This window comes from Botryllus schlosseri, chromosome 5 (assembly GCF_051294905.1).
Source record: "Botryllus schlosseri isolate E-star chromosome 5, Bs_hap1, whole genome shotgun sequence".
Lineage (NCBI taxonomy): Eukaryota > Metazoa > Chordata > Ascidiacea > Stolidobranchia > Styelidae > Botryllus > Botryllus schlosseri.
The window spans coordinates 16314366-16331284 of record NC_137240.1 but is presented as its reverse complement, the minus strand read 5'-3'; the positions used below and the strand labels follow the sequence as shown (position 1 = coordinate 16331284).

The window sequence follows — 16919 nt, the reverse complement described above, 5'->3', positions numbered from 1 at the left end:
TCAAGGGTTACTAAACTCTTTTAGAGTGGACCCCTTTGGGACTTAGTCCCATAAGATTTGTTTGAACTGCATTGAATGAACATGACACAATGAAATTAGAATGAATTGGTAACAAAATGTTTGATGTTTGCGATAAAATTCAAGGAACAACGAATGCTTTTCAATAAATTCGTTTATATCAAGGTTTCTCCGATTGTGTGTGATTTTTCCCTGGACAATGCGATGAGCAACTTTATATGGTGCTTTCAGATAAGGTTTTTATGTTGCGATAAATCCATGCTTTGGTCAAGTTCTATCTTTCTCAAAAGGAACCTTGCTGCGTAGAAAAACACTGGGGCTTTTGTATTCAATCGCGGTGAGCAACGAAAGTAAAACCACAGTAAATAGTAAATTCGCTTAGACATTATGTGATATGGGATGATAAGTTAATTAGGCGTACGCCCAAACAAATTTAAACCTTGATACAAAAACAATAAGATATCCAATGGTCTTTCATGGACCTCTTAAAAATAAGTCTGTGGACCCCTGCGTTATATCAATCTGTTTTCACTCACTTCAGAACCATCATCGTCCGCTGGGTCGTTGAGGTTCGGCAAACTTTTGGCAGAGGATAAAGCACGAGGTTTGTTAGGCGAAGGTTCAGTAAGTGACAGCACAGGTATGCTCGGAGACTTAATGTGCCTGAGAAAAAGTGTAATCCGTTAGCGGGTTTATAGAGAGAAACAGCTCAGCCCAGACAAGGTAAATATGTTGTTGAATGAAATATAGTTAATAAACACGAAGGTTAGGCAATAAAACAGTGCCTGTCCCACTGACAAGACTAGCATGACACGTTGATGAAATTTTGTTGGTAAATAGCCCCATAAAAGCTGATAGACGCTTGGGTGCTGGAATAAGAAATAGCTAAATATTGAATTATCATTTGATAGCAATACTGATTCATAAAAATATCAACACCTCAATACAATATAGAGCTAGCTAGCTTCTCCCTTCTTTGACAGACTAGTAGTGAAAACTGAGCAAGTGAACATGTTCAATCCTAAGATAGCTAGATTTACCTGCTTTCAAAGCCCTAATCTCATATAAAAACAGATACGCTACACATGCTACATTACACACCAGCTATACCGACAAAGTACTGATGATAATAGGCCTAAGCCAATCTACCTGTCAAGTACTACTTCAGATAGCAAAGCCAATGCTACGGTTCGCCCAGATAATATGTGGTATAGGCTGACATGTCACGAGGGTGTACTAGAGTATGACTACAATGGCATCATTAAAGCAGGTGTCAAAACAAAGGCATAAACAATTCAGATAAGCATTGACTACTAAGTAATAGTTCAAACTGACTGTACCAGTAGTTAGTACTTTCGCCACTATCCCAAGTTTAAATCATGGCATCTTACACAATATAGTTTGCCACTGAAACTGTTAAATTGCTATCTTCCACGCCAACAACCCCACTAAACACAAATTTGTTCCTGTATTGAAGCAAAATCAACCAACTAGCAACCTACTATTTCTGTAATAACTGCAATTCTCGGCTTGCTGTGCAGCAACAATACAAGCCCTCGAGATTTCTATATAGATTTCTACAATAACAGCAGACCACATGGTGAGGAATAAATTCTGCTAATCTAGTAATAATTCCCTATCTTCCCTCTTCCAGTATTGAAACCCTCCGTCTTGATAACAGTCAAGCATCCACAGTATCATATTCGCCATCTGTCGACTAGCAACCCTACCATGGTTGCCAAGCTTATACAAGAGCGACTTGCACATCTAGCCATTCCCACAAAATCTATTTATTATTTATCACTCGCACTTATAAGTCTGTCTTTCATCGCTAGAAAGTCAAGCTCAATGGAGAAACTAACATGGCCTTAACGACAAGGCGTCAAAACTGTGATAATCCATGAATGACTGTTTGATTTAAATAACCGTTGAACTGTGCTAAGCAAGCGTGACTCTATACATTATGCCAGCGCTACTATGATAACGAACAATATAATACACTAGGAAAAATTGCAAGATTACTTTAGTTAATCATTAACCATAACCAAAAAGAATAATGACAGCCAAGTATAGATTGAGGCCTATTGCAAAAACTCCAGCTTCCACAACAGCGCGAGCAACGCACTACCAAGATTTGGCCCCAAAGAACTGAAAGCAACGTTCAACTTAACCAACAATAACTCTCATACGAAGAAGAGCTGTTTACTTTGAGGGAGATATATTAACTTAGCACTATCCCAATGGATCACACAGGAGAGGTATTCAACAAAAAGATGAACGCATGAGAGCAATAAACCGGGTCATTCTTCAATTGAACAGTCATAAATGTACACATAGTTCTTGGTATTACCTCACTGATGGCGTCCTAACTGCTGTTGGTATTGAAATAAAATCAACAAACCCATTCATGATCAGTTGTCAGTAGCTTAAACCAGTTACCAATTGCATGAGACTAGAGAGAAAAGTAGCATCGTTGGGGTCGAGAACACTAGCATGCTACTAGGGTGTAGATTTCAGGTTTATTTTACAGATATAAATGAACAGTATCAGAATTGACAGACTCCAGGAAATACCAACACAGCAAGATACAAATTTGGATTTGGCTAACACAAAGTGAACAAGGCATGAGCTTCACTTTTTTCAAACTAAGTCAAGAGCGCGATTTGATATCACCCACTGCACAACAGTCGAAAAGATGAAGCAGCACCGCCATACTGGGGATTTTGGACAAAAAAGCGATGACAAACACCCACCAATGAATCACCATTGACTATTGTACACTATATCGAGTGATCTCGCACAAAAAAGTATATGCTCAAATCTCTCGTTTACCATGTACGTCGTTGTAGATGTACCTTCAAATCTTACCTACCCTAAAAAAATTGCAGACGCTCAACTAACATTTCATGCACCTCAACCATTGAAAACCCAGCGCAAGTCTACAGCCAAATGTGACAGGAAAAGAAACATTAACAACATGCCACTTTGCACCAAGAATCACTAAAGCACAACGCCTATGTTATGACAAGCATTCCGCAATGATATACCTAATCGAGTGAAAAGATTTCATTAGCAGACGCTCACACACTCGCCAAAAAGTAAAAGACAAAACATACTTGTGTTTGAGAGGAGATTCGTTCGTATCTTGTTCCATAGACGAGATCTCGCGCTCTCTCTCTTCGTGAGGATAGACCCGCAGCTGCAGCTCGCGACTCTTCATGGCGTCTTTGAATAATTCTTGTGCACTGCATTCAAAATATATTCGAAGGTCCCAGTTCAAAGAAAATTGGAAGTGCGAATTTCAAGATTTCCAAAACTTACATATGATAGTTGTAATGGGCGAGAACGTGGTTGTTTATTTCAACGATGATGTCACCCTCTTGCAAAAGGCCTTCGCGGTCCGATCGCCCACCTTTCTGGACCGATTCGACCATGAGTCCGAGAAAAACGTTCTTTTCCTTGTAACTCCTTATCTAAATAGGAGTGATATCGTGTTATGCGGAAAGGCCAACTAAACATATTTTGGGGTCAATTGGTTATTATAGCCTACTGTATTCAATTGTCTCTAAGTAGCATATTATTCATGCTAACTTCATCGGACAGTAAGGCCCTGTCTTCTCGTCATATACATCACGACAAATTACTTAATCATTCATATATATTAATTGTTTAACATAAAGTCAAGCTCAATTTCTCTGAATCACCGCGATAGGGATCATGCATGTCTTGCACATATGTGCGTAAATATTTAAGCAAACTGCCCAAGAAAATACATCCGGTTCTACTGATAGATCGTGTGAGTAATTTTGCTGGGTCTATAGGTAACCTTGATGCGGGTGGCACCCAAGCGGAACACGAACCTGCACATGTTATTATGAAGGTGCATCACAAAGAGATTAGACATTTTGAAAGTAACTTGCAAGATGCAAAAGTGTGAGCAATCCTGCTGTTGACAGTATATGTTTTGCGAAACATCGATCGATCACACTGATAAGTGACATACAAGCAGATGTGATCAGCAACAAAGTAGGTCTACCCTACTTCTACCTCTTGGAGTAGCTTTTTCCTACTCGCACTACTCAATTGGTAATGCCTTTAGCGTACGCATTTGATTTTCACTTTTTCTCATGTTTTTTAGCCAAAACTACTTGGAGTAGAAAATTGTTTTGGGATATATTTTTAACAGTGAAATATCACAATAACCGGGCGAAATAGCCTGCGTATCAAGTTAACCGAATATTGCGGGATGCACCCGGCAATTTAGAAAGTATCCACCTTCGGCCAACTGCTAAAAGTATGCAGGCCCTCTACCAATTTATGAGACTAGTTATTAACAGAATGTAGTGTTTTCTACTAGCACCTGATGAGTCTTGGAAATTCGCCATGTCTACTTGTAATCCAGTAGAAATGTAGGGTGTTACTTCTACTGGCGTACCATGTTTGTAGACCATCTCGAAAATACAGACATGATTTACAGCAAGTGCAGGTCTCCACCGTTAATTTAAAAGTGTACCGCTCATTTTCATGAAAGTAAAATACCGTAAACCGGGGTAACTTTGGACTTAAGGGTAACTTTGGACACTAAGCAGTAAAAGATTTAAATGGTTATTGATGAAAAAGGGTTACCGCTGGATGTCCAATTCTTTTTCATGAGGCAACAGTACTACAAGTAGTCTCTATAAAAGGTGGATTCATTTCACTACCAGATAAACTTGACCCAACATCGATAAATTAATGGAGGGGGTCAATTTCGTCAAAATTGATGGCCAATAAACTTCTTACAGCCAAACATAGATAGCATGTGATTCATAGATTCAAAACTTGACAGCAGATACCTTTAAGTAGTCTTAATCCATGGCTAAAATCTCAGTGGGCTCATCCTTAGATCAATACAAGAAAATGTGATGTCCAAAGTTACCCCGTCAAATTTTATCAGAACGGGGCATCTTTGGACAGTGAAAAATGTGATATTTAGAGCTCTGGAAAGTGGCTGCTTCATCTGTGTTAAAGGCTATCGTCAACTATATTCCTTATGACCGGCCTGATGGCTTCTTAAAATGGAATTAGAAGGTTAATAAATTAAGAGTTTGCCAAAATATGAAAAAATGGGTAGGCAATGAGCTGAGAGATTATAATCGGGTGTAAGCTACTTGAAAAACTTATCACATACTCCTAAAGATGCGCCTGCTGAATATGGGATATCGTAAATTACGACAAATATATCTATCAGAGGACATAGGAAAGGGAAAATACATCTTTTCTAGAACAGTAATATATTCGAAATCGGCAATAAATCACGCTAACATACTTAATGTTTGCTGTCGATTGCTGACACTGCCAGTGGGATACCCCATTGTCACCATACGTTATTATAAGTCCCAATTGGTGAAGGCATGAGGGAAAATTGAGTAAAGGGATGGATAAGGGGGCATTAGCCTTCATAAACTACCTAATTTTTTTTTTTGGGGGGGGGGGGGGGGGGGGATTAGGTAAAAATCATGCAATAGGCCAGACATACACTATTTTGTTTCAGTTTTAGTCACTGCTCTCATCAACTGTTACCAAACAAGCCTAATTTACGAGGTTTCATAAACAATAGAGGGTAAAGGCATACGAAAAACTACATTGTCCAAAGTTACCCCACGGACACGGATAATTTACAAAAATAAGGTACTTATTTATGACCATGAAGATTTTGGATTAGTTTATTCTAATCTTTGCTCCATGACTCCAAAAAACACGAAACTTTCCCTACCCTACACCCTAGCATTTCCAAGACACAAAGCGGAATTGTTGAGAATTGTCCAATGTTACCCCGGTTTACGGTACTCACTTCGATACCCAGCTTCCTTTCGTCAATATCAACGAACGTCTCCTGCGCGTCGTTATAGAAACGGGGATAAAAGTCTGGGTTATCTGGAGGCGGGGGAAGATACTGATCTATTCGGACTTGATAGGAGTCGTCTTCGTAATCGTCTTCATAGACGCAATCGCCGGCGAAAGGTCCCATGATCGACTGCCGGCCGCCGCCGCGGATAAAATTGTCGTTGTACTTGCGAATCTTGATATGGGGCTTCTCGCCGACGTGGTTTTTCTCGGGTTTTTCCGGCGCTGAGGTGAAACTGTGACCGTCTTGGTGGTCGATCGAACTCATTATGTCGCTGGCGTAACTGTAGTCTTTGTGCTCGATTCCGGAATCCGAACGGTTATAAATATTAGAGTGGCCCATGTTCTGTGAAAACGGCAAGCGACGTAGCATTTCATAAATCATAGCAAGATGAGGCCTACATTAAAACCCTACTGCTCATATTCAAAAGGGAATGGATGATATATGAAATATAAACAAGACGCATAACACAACACAAAGCTATGGTGTTCAACGTTCTCAGCTTTTGGGGGATTCGTAAAATGTCAAGACAAAATTGGCAGAAAAGTGAGCCTTGATAAACCAAAATTGACTTAAAACGTAATTGCGACAAAGGTACGCAGCTTAAAAGCAAATATCGGAAACTTCAATTCAATAAGAAATGTGCTCCTGCATATTTGACGTATGTATGTGTGATGCGTGATTCTATTGAAATTTCTGCAAAGCAAAGTCCTCATAAAATCTATTAACTTGATTTTGATTGTTCAATGTTCAGCTACTGTTGGAATTGAGGGCATTTTGTTTCATGTCGTCGTCTTATACAATTGAATAGTACTGCATATTGAAGTGTCAGACGAAAATATCCGGGTTCATTTCAATATGAATATACTATGCAAATTGCAATTGTATATGGAAGTTCGGTACCTACGAGAAGCCCTTCAAATAGTCTTCTTAGTTTTCTCATGCACTGAAAGTCTTAAACGAGTTGTAGGCTACTTATAAACAGTTTAGTACAACAATTGAAGCACGACACAGAGCAATACATTCCCGATTCAAGAATCAATTTAAAATTTGATATCACATATTTCTAACCAATGGATAAGCGGCCAACTCATTGCATTTTGCAATGAAATTATGTATTCTAATGTATTTGTTGGACCGTTTTGAAAGTTCACACGCACCGGTCCGCAAATCGGCTGTTGAGAACCACTGTATTAGAGCCAATTAGTTCAATTATAAAAGTTGATTGATCCAGTAAAAATTTCAAAGCACAGAAGAGCATGACAAACAGTTTCCATACGGTACCTTTTTCAGAGGACTTTTGATTCTGTCATCGTCTCGCATGGTGCTACCTTTATGCCCACGAACAGTGATACTACAATTGGACCCTGGAATAATAGAATCAAAGCTTAATTCCTCAATAGCGGCAGATTGGATAAACACATTATTACAAATAGGAAGTTATATTGACAGTCGCCGAATTTATTCACACAGGAAGGCGTTGTCGTTTTGTAGCAGAATATTTGAAATTGTTGACAGGCCAGGGTTTAATATCTGGTAGTAATTCCAAACAACAAACTGTTCTGAACTTTAAAGTTAGGATCACACTGAACAGTTGACAGCAAATGACATTTAAACCAATACCTCTACCCAGCCATAACAACACTTAAATTCAATGCAAAACACATATACGAATTAATACAGCTAATCGAGCCTAAATATTGAACTATATTTACTACATCAGTACACGTTTTCAATCTTGATTTCACTTACATCAAGCAACTCAACGAATATTGGAACACTAAAGTCATGCAATGTATATTATATCACCGCCTATTACCTCCTAACATGAAATTATGCACGTACAGAAACGGCACTCACTGTATTTATAGCACATATAGCCAGTATTGAGCCTGAATGCTATTAGCACAATGAGAAAATGTAAATCGATAAGCCCCAGTTCATATGAATCTAACTATATCTTACACAATCTACTCAGCAACGAATTGGTACGCGATTCATTCAACCGGCACATAATAGAGAAATGAGGCATAACAGTAAGCAGTAATCTTAACCGATATTGCAACGAGGATTGTAAAACCGATTACGATGGGCGTCACTTCACGACACGAGTAAAGACACCCGCATTGTGACATTCTTGTAACTCATTCCACAAACACTATATCACACGCACATGGTACGCAACCATTGAAATATTGCCATCTTCAATATAAGAACATACCCAGGACACACCATCAACGTTTCGCAAAAACGAGACGCTTCCGATTGTTATTACTATGGCGTCATACGAAACAATGCTTTTGACGATTGTGACGCAAAACAGACCATACAATGACGAAGGTGCGATGAAGTCATGGTTGCAGCAGCAATCGCTATATTACGACGGACGAGACAGTAGCGACAAATTGTAATCTGCGCCGGTCTAAAATTTCCAAAGCGTTGCCGAAACCGTCGACAACTAATACATTACCAACGTGCTATTTACCGTAGAGAAATACTACAGCCAAGGGCACTTCAACAATCATACAAATCAACGGAGAGTATATTGCATTCAGGAGTAAGATCGCACCACTTGAACTAAACCGCCATCAGCTCGCATTGCCAACCGAAAGTACTCAGATGCGAATAGAGATAAATTAGCTGATTCCACTGACTCGACGGTTTTAACAATAACCATTTAACTACCGAATTGGCAAGCTTCGAAAGCGCACCTCGATGGGAGCCCAAATTATACATTCCTTCGCATCTTGAAAAGGAAATGTTTTGAATGGCACAAAGCGCAACGCGGGAGCCTCGCAGAGGTTGGCCGAATATTTTAGCGTTCAGGGTACGTTGATAGTGGGAATCGCTCGCGTGGAACGAATAATAAACCGACATCGACGCGTATGAACTTGAAAAGTGGATAAACATCGACTATTTCGCCTCTTGGTCGGGAGGTAGAGAAGCTCGTTAATTAACAACTTTTGAACCCCTACATGACGCCGTGTCCCAAGAAGATCTCCAATAACTCGATACTCGACAGTCGTTATTTGGTGAGAGAAACCAGAAGCTTTCTTGAGACTACACTTGAAAGAACCGGCAAATTGATTGCCAGACGCAGTAATGACACTTGAACTGAAGAGCCTAACCAGCGGGATATTTGTCGTGTAATATCATGATTGCTTCAGAGCGATGGACGGTATCATCGAAACAGACGACTCTCGAGAGATTTTGAAACACAAATTACCGCACGGAGTATTGTTATTATCCTGCAACTAACTGTTCTAACCTCAATAGCGAGTCAAGTGACTCCGCAAAGATACTGATACACAAATGCTCATTGGTCACTGCACGACTTCATATTGCCGTCTGCGTCTTCGACACCAACAGATGAATAAATCTAAATTTGTATACGATCATGGCCTACCAAAAACCATGGCCATGATACGATGCTTCTTCTCGAGTATACACGCATACATCCTTTAGCTAACACCCAAGCCCTACTTCGGAGGGTAGGTAGCGATGTCCGAGGGCAAACATAGTGCGGCTTCGAAAATGTTGACGCATCCCCCAATTATCCCCTCGATTTCAACAAGGTCATGACCATCTGATTAGTGCATCGATTAAGTCATAAAGAGGCGAAACACTGCAGCATAATCCGATGAATCAACTGTCACGCACAAGTATCGCGAAATTTCTTGCTCATAATCAGGCGCTACAGGTGTGATTGAAGAGATTGAGAGATATTGCAGAGAGACAATATTCGGTATAGAATACGACACAATAACCAGTCGCGTGGTCACAGGGGATGCAGAGGGAACACGATGGAAGCATGTCACTCAAAAGAGGAGTAGGTTTATTCAAGTCCGGTGACTATTTATCAAGCACGAGCCAGAAGAAGACGTTACCATCACAAATCGTCACTATTAATCGTTACATCTCTTGTTGAAAAACCATTTTATAGTTACGCCTCAGCAACTTGGAATATCCGTCGATTGTGCGCCATTGCATAGCACACTGCTAACCCATACACAAACAACTCAACGTCATGCTCTTGCGTGATAAATCAGTTATACTTAATTGCGTGTTGAACAATTATGCGTAGAATAAGGGTAATCACTGAGTCGTGTAGAAAATAGCAAGCCCCTCTTGCAATGTGACACAAATGCCGAGTAAACCTCGGCGAGAAAATACTTGTCCGCTAGCACAATTCCAATGCGGCTTCAGTTACGCGATCGCGTGCCAGTAGCTGATGAGACCTTTTGTTACAAGGCGAATGCTTTTGCTGCAACGGGACAGTTCACGTCAAGTGAATTGAAAACACCGCAAGCCGAACACAAAAGTACAATTAGCTTCTTGGAAAGTAGAGACAATCCGTAGCACATCCCGATACTTTTAAAAATTGCAAAATCCCTCGTGCGCGGCTGGCGTACACATGCACTTCAAGCCGGAAACCGCAGATGAGCCGGGATTTGGACTCGGAAACAAAAGGTATGAATGAAATTGTACTACCACCGCTGCCGGATTAGAATTACGGAATTTGGATCACTGCAGTCACTCCCGGATACAATCTTGAAGAAGCGAATTCAAGATTAGAACTTTCACGGCCGAAAGCAGATTGATTTTGCAATCTCAAATACGCCAAAATCTGCCGCGAAAGCTTTGCCGGTCAGCTAACGTCCGTACTGATATATCGGAATAACCGAAGGTCACATAACGTAAATTTCTACTCAAGCTCAAGTAGATGTAAACATTTTCAATTATGGTAAGTAAAGAAGTAATGAGAAAGTAATCTAGGCCAGTGGTTCTCAAGCGCCGGTCCGCCGAATATAGTATAATTTTATATTTCAATTCCAAAATTCAAGAAGCTGGTCGCTTGTTCATAAATAACAGAAATAAAACATCAAACTTCGAACTGATCAAGTTTGGAAAGCATTTTTGTATTGTGTAGTAAATCACGGCATACTTTGGGCGTACGCCACAACGAAGGTGTTGCGCGAAACTGATTAAAATTAGCCTATGTAACTTGTTTCAGAAAAGTTATACGTGAAAGCTACAGAGACAGTTAAACAAACTTCATTCAACTCCGACAGTGCAATTAAGCGACACTAGGCAGTATAATAGACGCTATAGCAATCGGCAAAAGTCGCATTCCTATCAATTGATACACATTACACAATCACAATGGAGTTGCTAGTCTTTAACTGGACTTCGCGAGCTTTGCCTTTCAGAAGTTCTAACACAGCCACGCATAAATATATAGCGTCAAAAAAGCAGCGATAAACGAGGTTTCCAACGCTTACATCCGCGATGAAATGATTTGTCGTAATAAATTTAGGGTTTACTTTTAATTTTTGAAGGTTTAGCGGTCCGCCACATTTGAGTTTTACCGCTGCGCGAGGTCAAACAGGTTGAGAACCACTGATCGGGGCCTAGTTTATAGTTTTTTTTTCTACTGGAAAATGTCATGTAGAAGTCGAAGTAACATCGGAAAATACTACTCTCAGGCACAAGTAGAAGTATAAAGTACGTAAAATGTAAGTGTTCGAGGCCTGATTTCGCGAGTAGAAGTGCGAGCAGACTAAAAACGTGAACACTTCAATAAGAAGTGCATGTAAACAAAAGATACTCGAATACTCCTATATTGATCAGTGACAACCTCCTACCCGTATCTCCATTCATAAATAAACGTCAGAACCAAGTCACTAACTATACAGAACACCCGACAAAACACAAAACCCCAATTCACCTGGTTTCATCGCGTCCGCGCCCACGTTGACCTCGTGGTCCGCCTTCCTGTCCTCGTGCTTGATGACAGTGGCGTTTCCGGTGGGCGCCTTCAAACGTCTACTACTTTGGACGCCTTGAAATATATGCGGGCTCCTGTGCCCGTCGGAACCGGAATCGTCTAAAACGCCGATCCCGTTGTACCGATCTGATCGGTCGCTCTCTTCGTCGAAAATGGCATTGAGCTGACGAGACAAAAGTGAGGTTACGAAACGGCTTATCAACGGCGGGATAACATTGAAAATTCACCTTCCGAGACCAGTGTCTGATAAAGCGAATCATACCCTTACTCTCAATTTCAATTCAGACTCGTCAAGAAATCACTACCGCGATTATATTCCCATCAATTTCGCGAAATGATCAATCCCCGATTACGGAATGTTCCAGGGAAACACCATTTCATCTCATCTGCACGCAGCTTTTTCATTTGACATTCGACGCGACATGTTATAGCAAGTGGCAACCGCGTGAAGCTACTGACACAAAAAGGTGTCACGCGGAAATAACTGTGTCATTATTGGTGACTGGTGAATAACTGAATATCGCTGAACGCGAATGCATGAGATTAACAGCACAATTCTCGAGCGAGATCGCTAGTCATTCGGTGAGCGAATACAAGTAAACGTAGAGATATGTCACTTTTTACGCACGTGCTAGATATATCATGCGGCGGCGGAGGTGAAAACGATACTGGTATTGGATCAAAGGATAAAAACATCGACCGATATTATTAAAATGGCAACAAATATCTTTGAGCGTACTGTGCAAGCACTGCTCATCCGTATTAGAAACTGATTAGTTACGTCAAATGGCCAAACCATGACGCATCACTCCGTGCATTCCTAAACCATTATAAAATAGTAGTGGTCAAAGTAGTCACTGTCAGTTAGTACCCAATGAGACGTAGTACTAACGCCGTGAAGTCCTGCTCAAGTACATGTAGGGATTTAAAGTAAGTAAAAGATCAAGTATTCTATCTGGGCCTAGTTTTGCCAGGAAGCTAAACTGTTCAGAGTAAGTGGTAGCCTGGAATCAAAACCACTTGAGTATATATTGCAAGTACGCAAAAACCAATTTGACAGCTCCGAGAATGTAGGATTTCGTTACTGACTACATTTAGTATCAAGTCACGAAAATGCGATGGCTAGGCGGCTTAGGCTAGACTGATCCTTGCTCAAGCTCACGACTTAGCACACCAGTCTATCACAGGTGCAGTCGACAAAAAAAACAATGCGCAGTCGGAAGTAATCGCCCGTTTAAATCCGCATATGCCGCCATCCGCCCCGAAATCGCAAACTCCCAATGCAGGAAGCAATCCGCGCGCCAAACGCAAACAAATACCTGATCCCGATCTTCCGCGACGTCATAGATGTAATCGGCCAGATCTAGGATTCCCCCGTCGGACGCGTGCTCCAACTGGCGGATATTCACCTGGTATCTCGGACTCTGCGGGAAGATAAATTCCTATGTCAATTCTTCCTTAAATTAATCGACCAATAACGTTTATGCGTTGATGGCAGTCAAGCTGCTGGACTTAACTAGGTCGGTGCCATTTTTACCACTTCTGAAAGGTATTTTCGTGAAATAACCCTAAATTCCTACACATGTCGCTACCTGAACATATATTTACGGCCAAGAACGGATAGGAGTCATGACCAGAGATCAGTTTCATCAGTAGTGTTGTATTTTCACTTTCAAGAGCGGCAAGGATTCTATGAAGGAGCATTCTATTCGGCGGCTGGAATTCCACACTGCGCTCTGCGCAACAGTTGATTACTTTCAAACATAACATTGATGCGTCATAATATGACAAACCGCGATTTCTCGCCAAGTCAGTTTCTTTTCACTTTCGAATCGCAACTAGAACTTGGCACAAGGATTAGAGTTCTCGAACACGAACCAAGCATAAATTGTGATGACGTCAAAATAAATGATACTAGAATACTGACAAGAAGTCCGGTTCCCCAATCGGAATAGAATCACTGAGCCACTGAGGCACTCGATTTTGACGAGCCGTAATCACAGGATAGAGGTATAAAAATCGTCTTCGCGCCACACTGACTGCAATTATAGTTCTAAGAAGTCGGAATTTACCTGTCCAATGGCTCTTTTGTACCGGGCGCAGGCCTCTGTCACCAGCTCCGCAACGGTGGCACCGCCCTTACAAGGAACTATGACGCGCGTCGATCCAAAACAAACGGTAACTCGCATTTCGACCGCAGTACTCTATTCCCTCCCGGTCAGCAATCACGAATTCGCATAATTTCTTCCAGCAAGCTACACGCACACAGTCACGGCGATTATCCGGAGACGCAGTTCAGATTAGCTCAGTCGCCTGGGAGAGGTCGCGGCGGGCGATGTAAAAAGTAAGCTGCGCAAACAGCGAGCGAACAGGCGAACGTAGGAATAAGATCAACTGTAATGGGATCAAGTATACATTGAAATTAGAGCTCGAAACAGGAGCATTGCAAACAGGCGCTAATTTTCGTTTGCGCGGTCCGCGGAAAACGCGCGTCATAACACGGCAGTATATTAGCGCTATAGCACCATCTATCGTTCATAATAACTTGTAATATCGAGACATGATTGCAGAGTGTGCGAGTCGGAGCTGGTCAATCCCGTAAACGGCAGTAAATTAACGCTATCCAGGACCGAATTAGCGGCTTCGCGCCAGTATCAAGTTACGTCACGTCGCTTATTCTTTTCGGGCTGGGCTGCAATTTACGGGGAATTCGAAGGTCACGATTTCTAATGTCTTCTAATGTTTCCGGAAATTGAATCGGAAAAGATAAGTCTCGGCGCGATCGGCTACTCGGGTGGACGGTGGTTCAACATGAGAAAACACGCAAATGATCCCTAACGGTACGCTGATCAACCGTACATATATACAATACCCTCGAACGGGTGTTTGATGAACTTCGTTTCACACGGCGCTAAGTATCGGTAATTCTTCCTGCCTGTTACATACAGAGTCTACCAATAGCAGTGTAACGTGTTAGTTAAGCGGTACCACAGCATACTAACTAATCCCTTTGTTAACGTCTATCCTTGTTTACACTAGCTTTTCGTTACAGAATGTGTCGGTGTTGTACTGCGGCATTGCATCAAACATTTCAGAACGAAACTCACGGCCGGACACGGTACCGTAACTGATCGCGTTTACGAGACGCTCGCATTTAATAGACGCGTACCAAGGCACCCAAAGCGCGCGCCGGAGGAAGACTCTCAGAATTCTTGATAGCTTTTTAATCGCTTATCATTTATTCACAGCACCAGATCACTGCATAAAGCGATATCAGGCGAGCACTGTTCTGTTACAGTGATAAAGTAATCCGAATTTTATCTTGGGTGAAGGATACCCTGATCGCTTTCCAAAATTAATCAGGATTGTTTGTTTTAGTAACTTGTCCAATTACCTATATGTCTATATGTATCCAGGTGGGCGATCGAGGGCATAAATGCTCATTTCTTGATAGCGCAACGCGAATAAGCACAATGCAATGAAGGACACACAAGCTTAATGTCTATTTCAAAGTCTTATCCGCCGCTCGCCGCGTTACTGTATCACGAAATTTTGTAAGCGAAAATAAATAAAATTATGCTTTAATATAATCGTCCTTTCGTAAAAATTAAGCTCGAGAACGTGATATATCCCTGTCGGACGAATCCATACATTGGCGAATTCCAATCAGGCTTGGCATTAAGACATCATGCGCTAAGCCGACATCCAATCGTATCAATCCCGCCGTGTAATCAAACGCCGAGATGAATATTCCTCAAAACACTCATTGTTGACGCTACTCAATAAATTATTCATCGTACGAAAATACGCACTGTTTTCTCGGCCCGATACAACGCCTCAGAGCAGAGTCCCCAATATGCGAATTCCAAGTGCGGTATTCGTCACTGGAGTGAACGAATGATGACTCAGTTTCAGTAACCCAAAATAGAACCCTTCACTATGAGATTCGGTGACGACGTAATGTGTGTAATGTGTAATGTAATGTCTGGCGAGTATTTCACTCGACTTGAGTACGTATGAAATATAATTCTTATAAACGGATCAAATCGTTTAAATCCCTGAGTTGCCGAGGTGCCAAAGTCATAAATTCCTAAATGAATTGAACAACACACACGCCATACTCGATTCGCTTGTATGTTGTAACACAGGCACTCTACAATAAACGAGACACTCGATTACACTTTTAACACCCGGATGGCTTCAACCAACTAGTAAACACTGGCACGAAAAACCACAAGTACCACAATATCGATTCAGCGCGAGAAATTTCCAAGCACAATTCCACATAAAGGCGTTACGGCCGCATTTCTTCGCGAACCGTTATATAATTATCGCAGATATTCCCGATACGAACAGTAATTATAACGAGTCGGTAAATTATCGAAATGACACAAAAACACGACGAAAACGCTGCGTCCATAGAGTCGGGTTGGCAAAAATAATACGCGTAGCGATATGCAATTTTGCCGCCAGATATAAAATTAGCGAGCACAGAGAAAGCCATGTATTATTATCCACTTCTGCCGTTACTGCGAAATCACAAGCTTACGCCTTATTTTCGAATAACCTTCCCGATTCGGTCGCGGCACTTACAAACGGTATCATGTAACTGCCAGTGTAGCCTTCCAGTGAGAAGTCATGTGTGACAAATAATAACCCGGGCTAACGATTCAAAATGCGGTCAAAGGGGCGACTGAAGTCTCCCACGATTCAGAGATAGTGTGCAAATCACCCGACGCCGGGTATACGCGGACTCAATGACATGCGGATTGATGCAGTAAAGATACCCAACATTACCGATAGCCGCGACGAACCATTCTGCTATAGCACTAAACAATACCAGTATCGGAAATATGATAACTTAACGTGTAAGGTAGGCGCTTACAGATAAGAACCTGCACACGCGCACTGCGGGTATCGTAATCCCGCTTTTCGCCTTAATCTTCTCAATGTAAGCTAGCTCTGCGTGTAGCAACGCCGCGGCTAAATGAATAGTCAAAATATAACAGATATCGCAACGTATCATATCAACGTTCACAGCATGGGATATGCAATAATAGCAGCGAAACGGCACCCCACGCGTAGCCTGTCGTGATTCTAAATTCATATAAATACCTTAATAAGCTGGCTAAGTTGCGTGCGCACAATTTTCTCTGCGATTACTGCGACAAGAGCTAAGATTCACGAAGGTTTAACCGAGTAGCTCAGAACTGATATTGAATCGAG

General features: G+C 41.5%; 1 protein-coding gene across 1 annotated transcript in view; it reads right to left on the bottom strand.

The window, feature by feature from the left end:
* LOC145439991 (uncharacterized) overlaps positions 1–15699 on the bottom strand; it is a 32170-nt gene extending 16471 nt beyond the window's left edge. The window contains exons 1-8 of the mRNA XM_080317655.1: positions 13766–15699; positions 13013–13117; positions 11634–11856; positions 7190–7272; positions 5852–6250; positions 3340–3491; positions 3135–3263; positions 555–681 (exon numbers count right to left, since the gene is read on the bottom strand). Coding sequence (XP_080173781.1) covers positions 555–681; positions 3135–3263; positions 3340–3491; positions 5852–6250; positions 7190–7272; positions 11634–11856; positions 13013–13117; positions 13766–13882 — 1335 coding nt within the window. The 5' untranslated portion in view covers positions 13883–15699. The remainder of the gene's footprint in view (positions 1–554; positions 682–3134; positions 3264–3339; positions 3492–5851; positions 6251–7189; positions 7273–11633; positions 11857–13012; positions 13118–13765) is intronic.
* Between the last annotated feature and the right edge of the window lie 1220 nt (positions 15700–16919).